General features: G+C 35.4%; 1 protein-coding gene across 1 annotated transcript in view; it reads left to right on the forward strand.

The window, feature by feature from the left end:
* LOC113495537 (interference hedgehog-like) overlaps positions 1-10,880 on the forward strand; it is a 40,594-nt gene extending 29,714 nt beyond the window's left edge. Inside the window, exons 6-16 of the mRNA XM_026874292.1 lie at positions 2-212; positions 955-1,171; positions 2,150-2,280; positions 3,561-3,645; positions 3,933-4,039; positions 4,779-4,897; positions 5,450-5,606; positions 5,956-6,156; positions 6,605-6,815; positions 7,596-7,690; positions 8,005-10,880. Of these exons, the coding sequence (XP_026730093.1) occupies positions 2-212; positions 955-1,171; positions 2,150-2,280; positions 3,561-3,645; positions 3,933-4,039; positions 4,779-4,897; positions 5,450-5,606; positions 5,956-6,156; positions 6,605-6,815; positions 7,596-7,690; positions 8,005-8,118 (1,648 nt within the window). The 3' untranslated portion in view covers positions 8,119-10,880. The remainder of the gene's footprint in view (position 1; positions 213-954; positions 1,172-2,149; positions 2,281-3,560; positions 3,646-3,932; positions 4,040-4,778; positions 4,898-5,449; positions 5,607-5,955; positions 6,157-6,604; positions 6,816-7,595; positions 7,691-8,004) is intronic.
* The last annotated feature ends 7,196 nt before the right edge of the window (positions 10,881-18,076 follow it).

An 18,076-nucleotide genomic window follows, 5' to 3' on the forward strand; every position in this document is an offset into this window, starting at 1 on the left:
GATTCTTAGAAACGGAGGACTACGTGGGCGAGATAGATGAGGAAGGTGTCCTGACGATGCCGGTCAAGCCTAACGGGGTCCTGCGGCTGTGGTGCGGCGCGGTCAGCACGCCGCCGCCGAAGATCTCCTGGAGTTTGGAAGGGGAAGGAGTCCTGAAAGCATATGAGAACGAACATATGCTCATCGTGTCACCATTCACACCAGCTCGAGAGGTTAGCACAACAATAGTTTTTGTTCTTATTTTGTGCCGAGAACATAAGCCGGTATCTTTGCAAAAGTGAGCTTATTGCTTTCCGTATCCCAGGTCATATAAAATGTACTTTGAAGTATGGTTATTTAAGTACCCTTTCCCCTTTATTATGCCTGCCTTTAGAAAACCTTGCATTTTCTGTTTACTAGCCAGTTCCTTTATGCATGATGAAAGATTTTCATTTTTATAAGAAATAACGGAGTCTGTGTTGTGTTATATCTGACATTAAAAAATTCACGCTTTCAAAAGATTACTCGGAGGCGTTTCGTTTATGTTGTTTGATGTTTTTTGCATTGTATTGTGTCTGAGCCTGAAAGTCTTTGAAGGAGCTGAAAAGAGTGCTTTAGAACAATTTCTTGAAGTACCTTTATACTATAGCTTCTTTTCATGGTCTGTGGGATATTTATCTTAGGTTAAAATTTTATTCCGCGTTGGAAAGTTAACGGATTCTTACTCAAAAAAAAATTCCTTGGTAGCTGAATGTAATTAGTTAATTATTACTTTGTTTCAATTGAGTACGTCCAGGATATGCCATATAGTAGAAATTGGAAATAACTTTCGGTTTTGAAGCAATTTTTTTCTTTCAAGCTTTCTCCAGTTTAGTTTCGGTTCAGGAATATGATGCGAAAACACATACTGCTATTCCAAAATCTACGAAATTCCTGTAAAAAGTTCCAATTACAAAATATTCTGTTAATTCTTAGGGAGTTTACTCATGCTCGGCCAACGGTATGCGTCGGTCGTGGAAGGTGATAGCACTACAACCTCCGCGGTGGGACGGCAACGTGTCGGTGTCGACCCCTAATGAGGGCGGGAGAGCGCACATCACTTGCGGCAACTCTTACGGACAACCGACGCCGAGGATCTACTGGGTACTTAATGCTGAAGTCCTGAAGAATGAGAAAGGAATCAAAGCTAATAGTAAGTTGAACTTTATTAAACATAACTTAATGTTCAAAATGTGAGGCTATTTTGTGAAAATATTAGAGATGAGAAAGAGAACGGTTTCTGATTGCAAAAATAGTCGGTATGTACTAAGAAAAAATATAGTCCGGTTAAGTAGTCAATGCGTGGGTTCAGGTTTTGAAATGCAATGAGAATACATTTTGATCCTTCAAAGGTACGAGGACTCTTGATGTGATATATCTTTTTTGACTATTCGCTAATGTCATAATATACCCCGCATTGCATGCGCACTTGTTTTTGTGTATATCGGTAACATTAATCTCAAAGGGGACACACTGCAGGGTTGAATAACGGGCTTTAAAACAAATGCCTAGTAAAATCAGATCTTTTTACTTTATAAACGTTTACGAAAAAATGTTGCATATTGTGAGGCATCAAACATGACAAAGGAAGAGCCGTAAAGGTCGTGACACGTGAAATGAAATATCAAAAATTTCATTTTGTCGCTCCTTTGTTCATTAATAGAAACATTTTTATTTTATCGCATATTAATGTAAAGACCTTGAATAATCAAATGAAAGAAAATTTTTCAGATTAATTTTTTGTTCTAAATTATTCTATCTATATAACTTTACTGTTCTTAATTCTGTGACAGGTTTTTTACTGAGTTCGAAACATGGTGACTGTTTTCCCGCAAAAGCTCTGATAAACACAAGGCAAATCTGGATGCAGCAAGCAGTCTAATTATTTTTGACCATCAAATAGAGAATTATCTTATATCTTGTCATCACGGGCCTATTGCATGCCAATTTTGGGCCCCAATTGAATGAATTTCCAGATAGGTCTAGTGGTTAGTGAACCTGACTGATGCAACCTAGGTTGGGGTTCAATATAATGGACTATTTATAATTTCTCTAGGACTCAAGATGAGCTTAGTTGTGGATTATTATTATTATTTATTTTCCCTCATATAACATTTCACCTATTGTTTAGATACGGATCTTTACATCGAGCACGTAGAGAAGCGTCACGCGGGCATCGTGCAGTGCTTCGCGTGCAACTCGCTCGCCTGCGCGTACGGCGCCGGCATGCTGACTGTCGTGCCCCTGCAGATACCAGACCAGGTATAACTCTTGGAAATATAATGACGATCCGGTGAAAGCCGCTGGGTCTTCCTGGAGAACGAACGGAGAGGCTAGCAGTAAGCTATAGGCTGAGATGATTTTGATGATAACAGACGGCAACCTGCTTACTCAAGCTGATTGCCGGGTGGTTTATGAATGGTTATCAGACTTATCCCAATATGCGAGAAGTGGAGCCGTGTGAACCACGCGTAGGACAAGAATTTGTGTCATCCACGAACGCTTGTTCTGAGTCCGTGTGTGCAAGTGACTTGAATGTTTGTGAAACACCCGCAACACAAGTGTAACATTTCTTCCTGCGGGAGTAGCTTTTTATTGAGAGAAAAAACTTGACTTACCTGTAATGTAAATAATCTAGTAAAACGCATCAGACATTTGCTATTTAAAGTTGTATAAATACCTTGTTAATGGCTCTCTTAATTTTTTTTTTTTATAGAAATAGTAAATCTGAAGTAATCGTGGTAAATTGAATGAAAATAAAGTAAAAGTTTCGTATGAAAATATATTTCTCCAAAACATGGTCTAAAAACTTTAGAACCGCTAAGTTTCTGCTTCCACTGAAGTAAATATGGAACTTTAAGCTTGCTACTTTACGGTAATGTTGTACGTCGATGGCGTTACGACTGCAAGCCGATCAAAGTATCAAAGATTTGCGGGTATTGCAACGTGTAGTACTTGAAACCTAGCTAGTGTCAGCTTATTTCGACTTTCAGAATAACCAAAATGACTTTTCAATATTCCGATATCGCGTTTACATAATGTTGGTCCTATAAGATACACTTCCCATGACATTAAAATTTATTGACCTTCTTGGTGACCGAAAATAAACCTTAATTCAATCGATAATCGTGAACTTAAACTTAAGTGTTTCTCCTATGATTACAGATGTACTGTAAATTATTCCATGGACACCACAGACATAATGTAACTGCTTATAATTAAAAGTACTCAGTTGAGGTAAAGTGCTCGAATGAAAAGTTGTACGCCTTTAGTTTTCAACGCCACTGGTCCCCAAAGAATTTAAATAGTAGTATTATTATTAGTTATCTCTTTTCATTCACGAGTTAACTTCATGAAAAAGACCCCGGTCCTTTTTTAAGGCATTCACGATTACAAAGGTCCAACGTGCAGAGGCCTTGTTGAGAACTTATCAGTTATATTATTGCAGGTTTATTGTCGTCATCGAAATCACCTTCATTATTTACCACCTCACTACTCATCACAAATCTCATAAATGTGATTTCTTTTGTTTTCTCGTACAGGATTATCCCGTTGAAGTTCCGAAAACCCGTTACTCCGTCCAAGCCCCTAAAAGGCACAATAGAAAGAATCCTAGAAAACATAAAGGTAATTAAAAAAGTAGATTTATGTTGTCTATAACAGACTACATAGTCATCGAAATTGAATGTGTTTTTATGATTGTAAAGAGCCTTTGTCAAATCAAATCAAAGCTATTTGTTTGTCAAATAGTTTGACTAGCTATTATTGTTTTTTGAAATACACATTGAGTTCATTCAGCTGAATTCGATTATTTTATTTTTCTAAAAAGGATTTAATAAAAAAAAAGACAATGAATTGTTGCTACAAAAACAAAAATATAATGAAAAATGACTAAATTTATTTTGTTGTTTTAGCGGTAATGATACCGCCATCTCGACCGAACGTCACTCGGCTGAATGACGAGAGCGTGATGGTCTCTTGGTCTCATGACAACCAAGGACTACCAATAAGGTTCTATAAGGTAAATATAATATCAAATCCTTTGTTAACTTTGCCTTAAGCTACGGTGAAAGGTTGCCTGTGCTCTTCCAGGAAATATTTATTTATAGATTGTGGTTGTTCTCAATACTTGGTTGTTAAGGATATCAGAGAAGACCAAATACAGTATCTTCACAAAGACCGTATCAAGTAATAAGACGCTTGTGTTCATTTTATTTATCGTTCTCTATGACTGCGTGAACGCTCGTACACATATTCTGGACACCCTGTATTTAAATAGTTAGTAAATAATAAATAAATACCTTGAAAAAAGTTTAATGTAACAAACTTCGTAGATACCTACGTAACGTATAAACAAAATTATATTAAAGAGTACATTCTATGTTATATTATCTCTGAAACGCTCAAAGGGGATCAAAGTAAGTAGTTCCGCAGGTTTTGGTCTATACGTAGCTCGTTCCTTGTCAATGGAAATGCAGACAACAGTTTTATATAAAAATGTTGTACGAGTTGTAAGCTTTGTAGTCTAAAATCGACAGCCGACTAACAATATTCACGAACTACGTTATTTTTCAATAGGAAAAGGTTACTATTATTTGTAAAAATATACGTACGATACGTGTTTCATTTTATTCTGCCTAATCTACCATTGTTCTACGAGTAAATGGATACAATTTACCTATGTTAATAATAGGATCAATATCTTTATTTATGTGGATGTAAATGAACTGTGAGAATAATTAAGATTTAATTATTCAAAGGTACAATTCAGAGAAGTGAGCAACTCGAGCAACGTGCAGTGGAACACCGCAAACCAGGACATACCGGCGTACATACATTCCTACCAGATCGACGGGCTTACTCCGGGGAAATATTACAAGTGAGTGTACTAAGGAAATTAGCGACAGCAGCCCAAAACAAAACATTTAAACTATTAATATATCTGTTATGATTGTTGTCCAATGGTAACCAATTATACATGCTTCGAAATACTTGTTATTACGTTCTTAAGCGTTGATTTGACATCTTTATGCGTATTAGGTCCTTTTGATAGAGACTTGACACAATTTCGACGTTTGCACATTTCCACTGCTTAACGCATTTAGTTTAGCTTAGTTCTTGATCTCGTACCATTCAGTCATTAAGAAACTGAACGACGCCTTTTTTACCCCGACGCAAAAGGAGAGGGGTGTTCTACGATTGACGTGTTTGACTGTCTGTGGCATCATAACTCAAGAACGGATTGACCGATTTTAATCAAGTTTATTTTACATAGTTAGATAAAGCCATTTAAACACTGTGGGGGGGGGGGAGTAATGTTCCTACTCGTCGGGGGATTTAATTTTTAACCTACGGAGTCGCTCGGGTCGTTAATTATCTAAATGAGACCATTAGCGTCCTGTAAAGAGTTCATAACATATTCTCTTCTCAGGTTCCGCATAGCAGCAGTATACTCTAACCAGGACAACAAGTTGGGCAAGAGTAGCGCTCGCTTCCACCTTCAGCGCGGCGGGTTCAAAGCTCCGCGCGCGCCCGTACTCTCCCGCGCCGTACCAACCACACCTACTACCATACAACTGGACTGGGTTGTAAGTATATTCAAATGTTACAACTTTTACTTTTTATCAAAAAAAAAAGGTTGTTAGAAATTTTACATTATTGGTTATGTCCTTAATCCCTGTGTTGTGGCTTAGGCTCTGCGATCCGTTCACATAATTCTAGAGCTTAAAACTTAAAAAAACCATATTGAATTTGAAGATGTCTGAGATAGAATTTGGAATTGTTTAATTTACCTACTACTTACTGTTAAATACATCTTGAAAAGTTTACTTCTATTTAATACAAATTAATTGTGTATGGTAACTTTTAATTTGACCTCTTCGTCAATCAATTTGTTCGATCTTACGTAAGCTTACTTCAAAATGATTCTTCTCTCAGTGGTCCAGCGGCGGTGAGGTAGAAGCTGAAGGTTTCTATGTGTACTACCGCGCGGTATCATCTGCCGGCGTGTACGAGAAAGTGACGACATCTGGTGACACTCGGGAACTGCTATTGACACATCTCTCGCCTGACACCAGCTATGATATCAAGCTTCAGGCTTATACGGCTCAGGCGGCTTCGGAATTTAGTGCTATCAAGGTCAGTGAGTTTAAGTGTTTATTTTTAGATTATGTCTTTTTTTAAAACACAAACTCTTTTTCATTCAGCTCATTTTATTACTCTGCATTATTTAGGCGGAATTATGTCCATTGAGTAGACCATTGCGTTCATACATTTAGTTAAGTTTCCAATGACCACACGTAATAGTTGTCCGTGCAGGGCACTTTTAAACTTATTGACGGTGCCATGAACTTTGGCAGCTTTATGTTTGACAAAAATATTTCGCATCACCAAATCTATAATCAGTATCATAAACGACAACCGCGTCTGTTCAGATCCACAGATATTTCTGACAGGTGATAACATGGTGATCCAAGCCATCGACATTCTTTAATGCAACATTATCACATCTTCTTTTATTTTGACACTCCAGATGGCTATTCTTTAACGCGACATTTTTATAAGTTCCCTTATTTTCCCACACTAGACGGCTAAGACACTCCGGCCGGTGTCGGTCCCGGGCAGCCCGAGCGCGGCGGGCGCGGGGCCGGGCGCGGCGCCGGGCGCGGAGCCGCCTGCGCGCGGGCCGCCGGGCGCGCTGGTGACGGCCGGCGGCGCGCTCGGCGTGGCCGCGCTGCTCGTGCTGCTGGCCGCCGCGCTGCTGCTGTGTCGCCGCGCCAGGAGACCCACCACCGACAGTACGTTACTCACCTCTACTTCACACGATAAAAACATCTGTCATTGCAATGTAAAGCCTTTTAAAACCTTTTTGAGTGTTTTAGGCGGTATTGGTGGTACAATACATCCTAAAACACTCAAAAAGGTTTGTTTGTTTCGTTTGCAACTTGTTCCAACTTGAAAGATGGGATAGTCACTTCTTAGTAGTAGCGATGTTATTTCCTTACATTTTTTTATCTATAACCTAGGGCAACAGCTAGTGAAATATGAAATAACATCAAACAAGCTCCAAAAATGTGAACTCTTACCATCGTTTGTGCTTGTGTCATGATAAAATTTAAAAATGGTAAAAGCGTGTATGTTCGCTGGAGTCAATGACTGAATGTGGCGATAGGTGGCGTGGTCGTGCACTGGTATCATTCAAAAGTACTCGCATTAATATCATTGGTTACAATATGTGCCTAAATGTATGGCTTTGCGATACATTTAAAAAACTGAATAATTAACTGTCGAAATATTTGTCAATTTAATGGCGAGAATCGATTAAGAATTTTATCGATAAACCTATTTGTTTGACGGTTGATGATTATTAATTAAAGCCACTATTTGTTAGCATTTACGAAAATGACCGATTAATACGAAAGGAATTTTAATCAAGCACAATATAGCATAGAGAAACCTACGACGAAATGACAGTGACGATTAACCATGAACAATAGAACGCCACTAACAAAACATAGGATGTCATATTAAGGACTTCAAAGTAGTGCTGTCAAACTACATAGAATGATTTATTACAGAGGAGAAAGGATCGGTTCCGGAAAATGGTGGCGCCAACGGCTACCTCCCGGCTAAAGTGCCAATCACTATTACGGCCAACCCTATGCATTCTGAGGTAAGACCCAATTGGATGGAATTACTTGGACTAATATCTTTAAGCAAATGTTTTTAGAAAATTATCTGTTTTAGCTGTAGAAGATTTATTTACAACTATTTTAACTTTACTTTATTAATTATATTTAAAAAATCTCATAGTCGTTTCTATAAGGATAAATCTTTCTAAAATTTAAAATAATCTAAGCTAATGTCATCAAAATAATAATTTACGGTAAATCTTTTCGTAAAATTACGAAAAATATTCTTAATTTAATATTAAGAATATTTTTTTTGGAATTATGTTGAAGATACATAACGTCTTTCTTATTTCAGGGCGGCGACGCAGGAGTGGAAATGTCATTTTTACACAATAACAACACTGGCAACAACGATGACACATTACCTCATTCAAGAAAGAATGGACCAGCACCGCGTCAGTACGTGTGAAAATAGTCTCTATTCCTGATTAATAAGGTTCAATATTCAAACGAGTGAACTTAGTGAATCTCCTACTGTTTTAGTAGAATACGAAATTTTGTAAAGGAGGAATGTGATATCATTTTTATCGCCATATCGAAGTGTACGGACGTACGACAGTACAAAATTATATTTATAATATTTACATAGTGTAAGTATTTGTGATTATTTAGTTTCAAATGTTAGAGCACTGAGGAATCCAATGTTATGATTAAAGCAATATTAAGACTACGACTTGTAATTGAATTTATTTCAATTACTGTTGTGCATTTAATTGTAAGACAAGTTTACGATAATTTTATTTATTAACGTGTTGAGAACTACTGTAGATCTGAAGTTTAATATAAGTTCGTATTATTATAGGTATACATAACGCTAACGTATTGCGTCAGCCTGTTGCTTATGCTAAGAATCTCTCCAGTGTTGCCAGGAAAAAAATAAGCATTAAAAAGGCAATGTACTTAAGATTTGTTACGAATTTTGTTACAAACAAAATTATAAATTGATTTCACTCAATATATTATGTTGCACTTTTTCATTTATTGTACATTTTTGTTTATTAATCTATATTTTTATTTTCTAAGGTTGTGACGGACGAACAGGCATTTATACAATAATGGTTACAAATCTTCTATTTAATTTCATTATTATTTGACAGATACGAAAATAATTATGACTGAAAAGAAATATTGATCAAATCGACTTAAAAAGTTGAACAAATAGTCACCATGTAGGTAAAACAAACCGAACATTATTTAAAACGTTTTCTTAAAAAAAAATAGATACGGTCAATTTTTTTAGTTATAAATAGCTCTTTATTATAATTGTAACACTTATATAAGATAATGACTTAGTATTATAACTTTATAACGAATATTATGTAAGAACGTGTATGCCTTTAAAAATATTTAAACAAAGAAATCTTTTGCAATGCGAAACAAAAGAGAATAGCTGAAATATGCCAATGTTCTACGTTGAACTATTGTTCCGTCTACCTTTTGAGGTTACTTTCTGCAATGAAGCACACATTTTCGCGTAGTTTTGAGTAACTGAGTTGTTGCTGTATTTTTTTGTTTCGCATTAAAAAATGAAAACAATGCATTCGCTCATTATTGCTCGCAAATAAGACTGAAATGTTTTTTTAAGAGTTTACTTTTTAAGTAAACCACGAACTATTGTGGATTAAAGTTAAATGTGTTAAATTAAGACGTTAATTCAAAAAAGGTTACGAAAATTTTCAAAGGACTTGTGACTTAGAAGAAATAAAAATTAATGACAACAGAAAGCTTTCTACAAGAAAAGGTAAATTAACTTTTCTAATATGATTTGTGTTTAAATAGACGACTAATTTTCATTTCTGTTAAGTCCTGTTTGTCAGGAATGGTCCTTGTACGTAAACAACGACAATGTAATGATCTATTTGTAATTGTAATGTTGACTTGAGGAGATCAAGTGTTTGCTAATTGTTGTAGACCACAGTAGGTATGTATATATCGGTAGATATATAAAAATGGGGGGCTTTTTTGTATCAAAACTGAGATTTTAAAATCACGCAATACGTCATTTAACCGTCAGTATCAGTATTAATCATGGTACTTTAATCAATTAAGAAAATATATTTAACAGGTAGGCATGAACCAGTTTTTTTAAGACTTCGTTGTTGGTTGAATAATTACAAATTCGTGTATTTTCGTTGGCCACCCAAACAGTCTGGTTATTTTCAGATTATAAGCTTTAAAGGTCAACATGTATTTTAAAATGAAATGCTTACACAGTTTACTGTGCGAAAGCCCTCGCGTAAGCTTTTCTAAAAATGGACTTTTAATAAGCGTTCAGACTCCTTAAAGGGCGTAACATTAAAAAAAAATTATAACGGGATATTACGAAAGAATTAAAATTCTATAGTGTTAATTTGACTTTTGGTACATTTGCCCGTCAATAGATAAAAAGGAAATAGTTTGAACAAAATAAACAATTAACATTAAACATATCATAGGCAATGAATTAGATCTAATATGATAAATGTAAGTTAGCTTATTGGAGTATGTATCTACTTGTGGTCTCAAAATGTCAATTGCTTGTGTCTCCGAAAGTTCTTGCAAGGCTTTATTTAAGCTTTTCGTTTACACCTAAAGGGTATGTAATTAGAAATAGTTTATTTCTTACAAAATGGTTTGACCGTTGTAATTGAAAAGATAATGATGTATTGGAATCGGAATTAAATTATCGTTTAAGCTCTTTGATTTAGCAGATATAGCCATTAAAGTAGATAATTAACAGCTTTGCTGTTCCAATGAGTGTTACACTTAAAATTGATGTCTTCACATATTACCTTTCCATTCAACAAAGTCTCATGTATTCTTAAAAATTTCATTCAACTTTTCAAAAAGATTTTTCTCTAAGTCATCAGCTTAAACGATAATTCTATTTCTCTAAGCTTATAATATTTAACATCAACTAAATTAACATTAAATACAATTTTATTGTATCTATGTATCGAGACTTGATGAAATTGTCTCGCGTCGAGCAGGGACTTAAGCATTCGCCCTAAATAATGCGCAGAAGTTCATAAATCTCTTGCAAGCCTAATAAAAAATACAATTTATCAACATTAAATTAGATCGGGGTTTGCGGATTTCGGCGCGTTTTAACTACGCCGACTAATTGATTTATTATTGTACTATACAACAATATACGTGTAATAAATATTAACAATACAATCCATGAAATTATATTTGTGTTTTTATTGCTTCAAAAACATTTCGCAGAAATGATAGGTACCTTCCCAAAAATACGACTTTAGAAATTCGTTTCAGAAATCAGTACCTCTACCATGAGTTGCTATCGAAAACGTCAATGACTTTACTACAGTCGATAGCGTATAAACGCGAATCGAATAGTTTTCGATTGGACTCATACCATGAGTTTAAAAAACCTTGACGCGCTCGCTATCGAGAGCTCGATTGTTATTGTAGTATTCGTGTTGTCATACTTGTCATGTTGTCGAACGTGCCTAACTTCACGCCTAATGTAGTTGTTTCTTTCTAACGTTGCTTAAAAGACAGAGTAAGATATATATTCCCGAAAAAGCTTCAATTATACATTAATAATTTCATGCAGGACTACGGTAAACTCGATCGAAACCTTTTATGAATAACAAAACATAAAAATATATTGATTTTGAGTCGACAACATATATCCGCAGATTTCGGATTATGGAGAATTTCGTTAAATTCCGATGGCAAAAAACAAACCGCTCAAGTCGCCATCTTTGCCGTTGAAGTTTCGCAAAGTTTTTTTTTTTTAATTATGCGGTTGATGTAGATATACGAACTCTTTTGATATCACAAATAGATAGACACTTCTTCTTGCTCTTTTGGGTTTTAGTAATTTTTCATTATTAAATTGAAAGCGGTATCGTGGGTACCTAGGAATGGTTATGTGGCGCAACTTTGGGGAGTACCTATGTATTGCGACTGATCGCGATAGTTTTGTTGAATTGTTTCATATACCGATAAACTGTGCATCTATTGAAACTAATATTATAAATGCGAAAATTTCTCTGTCTGTCTGTCTCGCTTTCACGCTCATCCAACTGAACCGATTGTATTGAATTTGACAGATAGCCTGATGGCAACGGGGACCACCGAACGCTATAAACTGAAGTCCACGTGGACGGAGTCCTGGGCTACAGCTAGTGTTTGCATAATCCTAATAATTTTAAACTTCATAGAGCATAAAATATTCTATAATAACTATTGGTTGGGGTGGAGCCCTCTGTGAACGCTGACTTATTTCCAGCGTTTCCTTAATAATGAATTTATGTATGTTTCATTGTAAAAAAGTGACAGCGTGTATTCAATGTAAATTGACTTTTAAATACTCTCTTGCCGACATGATTCTCACAAGAAATACTCAAAACTAAAAAATTACTATAAACCGAATACCGTTTCACACCTTGTTTAGCAAGTGAGTTACTTAACTACAATCGTAATGGTATTTGTCGATACCATCTGTCAAATTTGTGACTCATGGTACCGTTTTCTTAGAGAAACCACCGCAAAACGTTACGCGCTCGCTACTCGCTGTCGAAGACGTTTTGAATGTTTCGATAGGTTTTATTTGTCAACTCATACTACCGATTTTAGTTTGTCAAGTGACCGCTAGGGGCGCTGTACATTTTGTCATAGATATTTTTTACGCAGACGCTAGCGAGCCCGGTCGCTCAAAACTCATGGTAGAGGTACAGTTCATTTCTGTTTTCGTAATAACAATGTTGTTAGCATACTCGACATAGTAATTTAAAACTTTTAATAACAAAAATTACAAGAAAAGTCGTACAGGTGAGGTAAGAAAATTACATTTGAATATTCAAATATTCGGCCGATAAAGTATTTCCATTAGTAACTATGGTGCTATTATCAAAAAATTTCGGCCCCCGCGTCATGTTTTTTAAAACACCGTTGATTTATGTTAAACGTATTCATAGCAATTAGCCCTGGAAGCTAATTTCCATTAGCCAGACTCTTGTTGTTTGGTAAAATTGTATTCCCGACTACAGCGGAGTTCCACCAGTATACCAATTTGCTACCGAATAAGATTGAGACATTTAAGAGTTTCGAAGAAATGCTGCTTTAATTTCGCAAAATCTACCTAATAATCTAGATCGAAGTTTTATTTAATATCTAGTGTTGAATAATTAAAATGCTACAATACACCTTTCAATCCTCCAATTTCGTTCAAAGTTTTAAGCTTTTTTGGAATTAGCTAAGCTTAAATTATATTAGGAAAATATGAAAGAGGATATTGGTCATCCGCGTCCAGTTCCCAAGTAAAATAAAACCTATTAATATAATAAACATAAAGGTTTACTATTCAATTTTCTGCTTGAATAGTCGACTGCATACGACATAAAAGTAATTATTTTTCCTTATAGCATGATTAGTTCTCATTGGGCTACGGGTACGCCTCCCCTCTGTGGCACGGCGGTATACTTTAGTGCGCGTTACGGTCAATTAGTCGCAAGTCGCAACACGTAGCACCCACTTCGGTAATTAAAGCGAGAGAACAGAACACCAATACAAGAGAAATAATTAATTTTGCAAAGAAAATAATTGCTTTGTTAGCGGCCGACTGCTTTTGTATCGTATTAAAAAAGCGAAAGCTTGAATCGAGTTAATTAACACACACGACTACACGACGCAGTACGCGAGGATTCTCCTTATTTTCTATATTCATTTAAATAAAAATATATATCAAATAATATGTATCTTTATATCTATTCTTAGTTGCCTTACTATTAGATTAATCATTTACAGAATTACCTATTCCTAAATAAAACTTAATTCACATATTTCTTAAGTAAAGGCTACTCGTAACGGCCCAGTCATTAACTTAGAGCGGGGTTCAGAAAAGAAACACTTATGTTATTGTAACTAGTACTACAATGGCCCACAAAGTCTGGTCTTGAGTGGGGTCGAGTGCTGGACGGCTAGTGATTATGGACTATAAAAGGCTAGTGAAAGACTTAACCTAAATTTGTGATAAATTTATAAACTATTTTTTCAGTGTTATATTTTCTCGCTATTCATGGATCAATGGGGTTAAAAAGGTTTGTTTTGGTGACTTATTGTTATGAGTTTGAAAACGTTATTTTGAGCTGATGTTGTTATTTTAGGAATTAATGTAATAAGCCTGAGGTTTTTTTTCTATATATAAAATACTTACTAGCCTTGGTCACCAGACGAAGGTTCAACTTTTTCTGGTTTCAATCTCTACGCTACCATAATACCGTTTAATTTATAACCAGCACTCGTTTTTGTGATCAATGCTTGTTATATAGAAGGTTTTCCATAAATTAATATTGCTCTATTTGGACCCTTATTAAAGGTTAATTAATATTGTTCCACAAATGAAATCAGTTTCTATGTAACTTACAATTACGTGAATGGCTCGCAAGCACAGCACAGTTAGTTCAAAACAAATAAATAGCACGCCGCCAGTCACGCGCCAAACATTTGCTAAACACTCTCGTTCGGTCAATTAAGTAATTGCTTCACCGAAATCAAACCAATAACGAGCAAATTACTTGGCTTTCAGAAACATTCCCTTTACCTTGTACAAACTAAGATCAGCATTTAATATCTAATAACATACATAATCATGTGCAAAATGTCACAGTCAACAGATATTCCGAGCCGTTTATCCGCATGTCCGTCGTAACGGAAAGATCCATAGCATTTCCACATTTAAAATGGTAGTTGTAACCAAGCCATAAAATTCTTCAATTTTACGGATTCCCGAATTTCGATGTGCGATTAACCGTTAACGTTGGATGCTTGGGCGAGCGAAAACTTACAACAATGGACAGTTTCCTTCGGCGTAAATCCACCTTTATTTGTCAACCCTATCTGTTACGATGTCTGGTCATTTTGCTGTTTAGTGCGTTGGTAATCTTGTTTTATTTTTTTATATTTCTGTTACTTGCCAAAGGATAATGGAATTGGACTTTTTATTCTTCTTTTTCTTCCTTCCTTCCTTAAACTGCCTTTCAATTTTATTGTTTTTTTTTTGTTAAAAGTTTCAGCCTCATCATTAATATTCAGCAGATTATCGGCATTAATTTAATATGTACCTTTAGAGCGTCGATGTTCTATGAAGCAGTTATTTATCACACCTATGATGTTTTCACCCGTATTCGGCGATACACCGAAATTGCTGTCGTTTGCGATAATACTCGTAATTTAAAACGACAACATCCCGGATAAGGGTTGACTGCTGATCGGAGGGTCGTGTGGTTGATAGGAACCTATTAGGTCATTACTAACAGACAACCAATTTCTTTTTTCTTCTAGCAATATAACACTATTAGGTTTTGATTCTGCGATGCCATATGCGACGATATTTTTAAATAATAGTTACAGATATGCCTTTCTTAAAACTACAGTGTTATATATTTACAGTACAATCATTTCCTATATAGAGGTATCTATAGTTCATTTACTTTTTTGTAGTACAACAATGATACATTTTTTTTAACAAAGACACTTTTAGAGTGAAAGAATATCAGTTAAATATTCTATTTTCGTATCTTAATACATACTTCATTATGCATGTCGCATAGTCTACAGAAAATACATTTACACAAAAAGTACCTAAAGAAGAAGATTAGATATATCAAGGGTAAACGGCGAATCTTGTCACCACTATCTTTAATTAATTAACACGAGGGTTTCACAGGATAACAGTATTTATATATGTTTATTTTTACTTTTGTCTCGACCACAAAAAGAACCCAAAGCCTCGATGGCTTCATTAAATAGACATGGGCTTAACACGAAAATACACCGCCATCCAATCACGATGGAGTTGATTAGGTACCCAAGGAAAACAGATAAACTAAAGGACTTCCGAATCGATCAAATACGTAGGTTTTTGAATAAAACGAGTTGATAGTTTGAAGCATCTGTATTCCACTTATATAAAAATCGGTTTTAGTCAAATAGTGCAACCGAATCGTGTTGACGGAAACGCTTTGATCATCTTGGAAGCCTTGAAGATCGCGGATGATAAACAAACAGCGAACAATAATCTGGATTAAAAATCAATGAGCTTAGTAAACGATTTTGTCTGGGATCTTTTTATTTCACCTACTTTTTTAATCCACATGTTTCTTTTCAATTCATCTATCATCTTTTACAGAAAACTTCAAAGGCTTCCAATGTTTGGAATCTGATTCAACGTAAAAGGTTTTTTTCTGTTGATATCAGTGAAGTTTGTTTGAACAATTTTGTTTGAGAAAATCATTATCGGCACATCACGCGCTTGAATTTTACTTTAATAATTTGATGTATTCGTTTTTAGTTCATTATGCAGCTAACTAGTCAAATACAAAAAAAAATTGAATTGTTGATCAAAAATGCTGGCTGATAATATAGGGTTTCCTAATTTTTTTTTCTACTTGGTACTCTAAATTCAAAACAGAACATTATCTTTCCTTCAACCCGATCACCTTCGAATTTCCCCAAAGAAAGTTCTGGAATCAATTTAGTATTTTATTTCTCTCTAGCGGGGGATCTAATCAATACACATTATGCCCAAACGGCTTCGCAAGTAAACTTTCCCCAAGATACAGGTAAATACATCTTATTTATAATAGAGGCTTGATATGTGGCGGTTCGGATTCCATTCTTTACTCAATTTATTATGCCGTACAGTTCCTTTTTGAAAGTCGCTTTGGTAAACGTACATGAATAAAACTAATATTCGATAGAACATTAAATGGAGTCGAATAGTAGTATTTCAATATAATTAGAGAAGTATTTTCTAATAGAAGGCAGTGTGACCTTAATAACTATAAAAGTAATTATATTCCAGTTACTATCCGCTTCGTTCAGGGGATATTAACAGGAGTCACCATAAAAAATAATGAACTTCTTTTATAGTGACCATCGTGTGAATTGTTCATTATTAAATGATGCAACGGCTTACTCACGCATATTTGTTGGAATTACGGGATAGCGGGAGTTTGACTCGCGGCCTCGCCGCGTCAGCTCATGATTAAGGGCACCGGTTGGGTCTAAAACTAGTCGGGCAATCCCGAAAAATTAGAGTGAGCAAACCGTTGCATCATTTAATAATAAGACTTCTTGGGGAAAACTAACTTCTAGCCTAAGTCGGATTACGTACAAAAAACAAATTTCATACAACAAAACTGTTAATATATTAATATATATTCTGGGACAACTCACACACGGTAATCTGATCCCAAGCTAAGCAGAGCTTGTGTTATGGTAACCAGACAACTGATAAACTTACATATATATTTCTAAATACATACATATTATAGATAAATTACACCCAGACACCAGAACAAATGATCATGCTCATCACACAACATTTGTCCTGGGCGGGAATCGAACCCACGACCTCCGGTATAGCAGTCAGGGTCACTAACCACTAGACCAACAGGCCCGTCATATGTTAGTTGTAAAATAATCGTTGCCTTTGAGTAAAATATACCTACTAGTAGGATTTACCACAAACCCGACTCGTGTTATCAAAATATACCACTAAACTCAGAAACAAAACAATTTACAAACAAAGTTCCGAAGTATGTGATATGAAACGTACACACAAGTCCCCATTAGCAACACTTAAACCGCATTAAATATTCAAGTATTCATTGCGTTCCCTTACCTACTTTGTTATTACCCCTTTAAGTAACTGTCCGATGCGGCTGCGACATAAACTTACCCCGCATTAAGGTAACATTAACAAAATAAACAGGGGTAATTTCATACTTTCCGAGTATTAATGTTTTTCCATTTCGAGAAGTCTGGTTTGTTTTTTTTTTAAATATATTTGTCCCGGAAGGTCATTGCCGAGTTAATATATTTTTCTTTTTGTTTAGAAGTTATGTAACACGAAAACATTATCATAATGTCTCCCCTGTTGGCTTTCTTTTGGAAAGTGCCTTGTTTTGAACTATCTTCGTTTTGTTTTTGTGTATCGAGTATGTTGAAAAACAAAGAAATGTTAAGATTGTGATGATCCAGTTACGACTTTTCCATATATCTTAATTATTATGGGTATGGGCATAGTTAAGGGGTTTACCACGTATCTAAGACAGAGAAGTAAGCGAAAATTATTAGCCATGTATTTTTTCCATAAAGATTTTTTTCCATTTAGACAAAGTTGATCACGGATTGACTCTTAATACATTATTTACTCTTCATACTCAGTTACTATCACAATTCAGAACCAAACACTTTTTCACCACCCATGTTATCATCTTGATATTGACATACGACTTTCTTCGTGAAAAATATGCTCTGTAATGACTATTGGACCTCCTTCGTTCCCAAAAATACGTTAAGTCCCGCTCGCTAAGTGATGTTGGTCGTTAAGGCATAGCTCAGATAACTGA

Source organism: Trichoplusia ni, chromosome 7, assembly GCF_003590095.1.
Source record: "Trichoplusia ni isolate ovarian cell line Hi5 chromosome 7, tn1, whole genome shotgun sequence".
Lineage (NCBI taxonomy): Eukaryota > Metazoa > Arthropoda > Insecta > Lepidoptera > Noctuidae > Trichoplusia > Trichoplusia ni.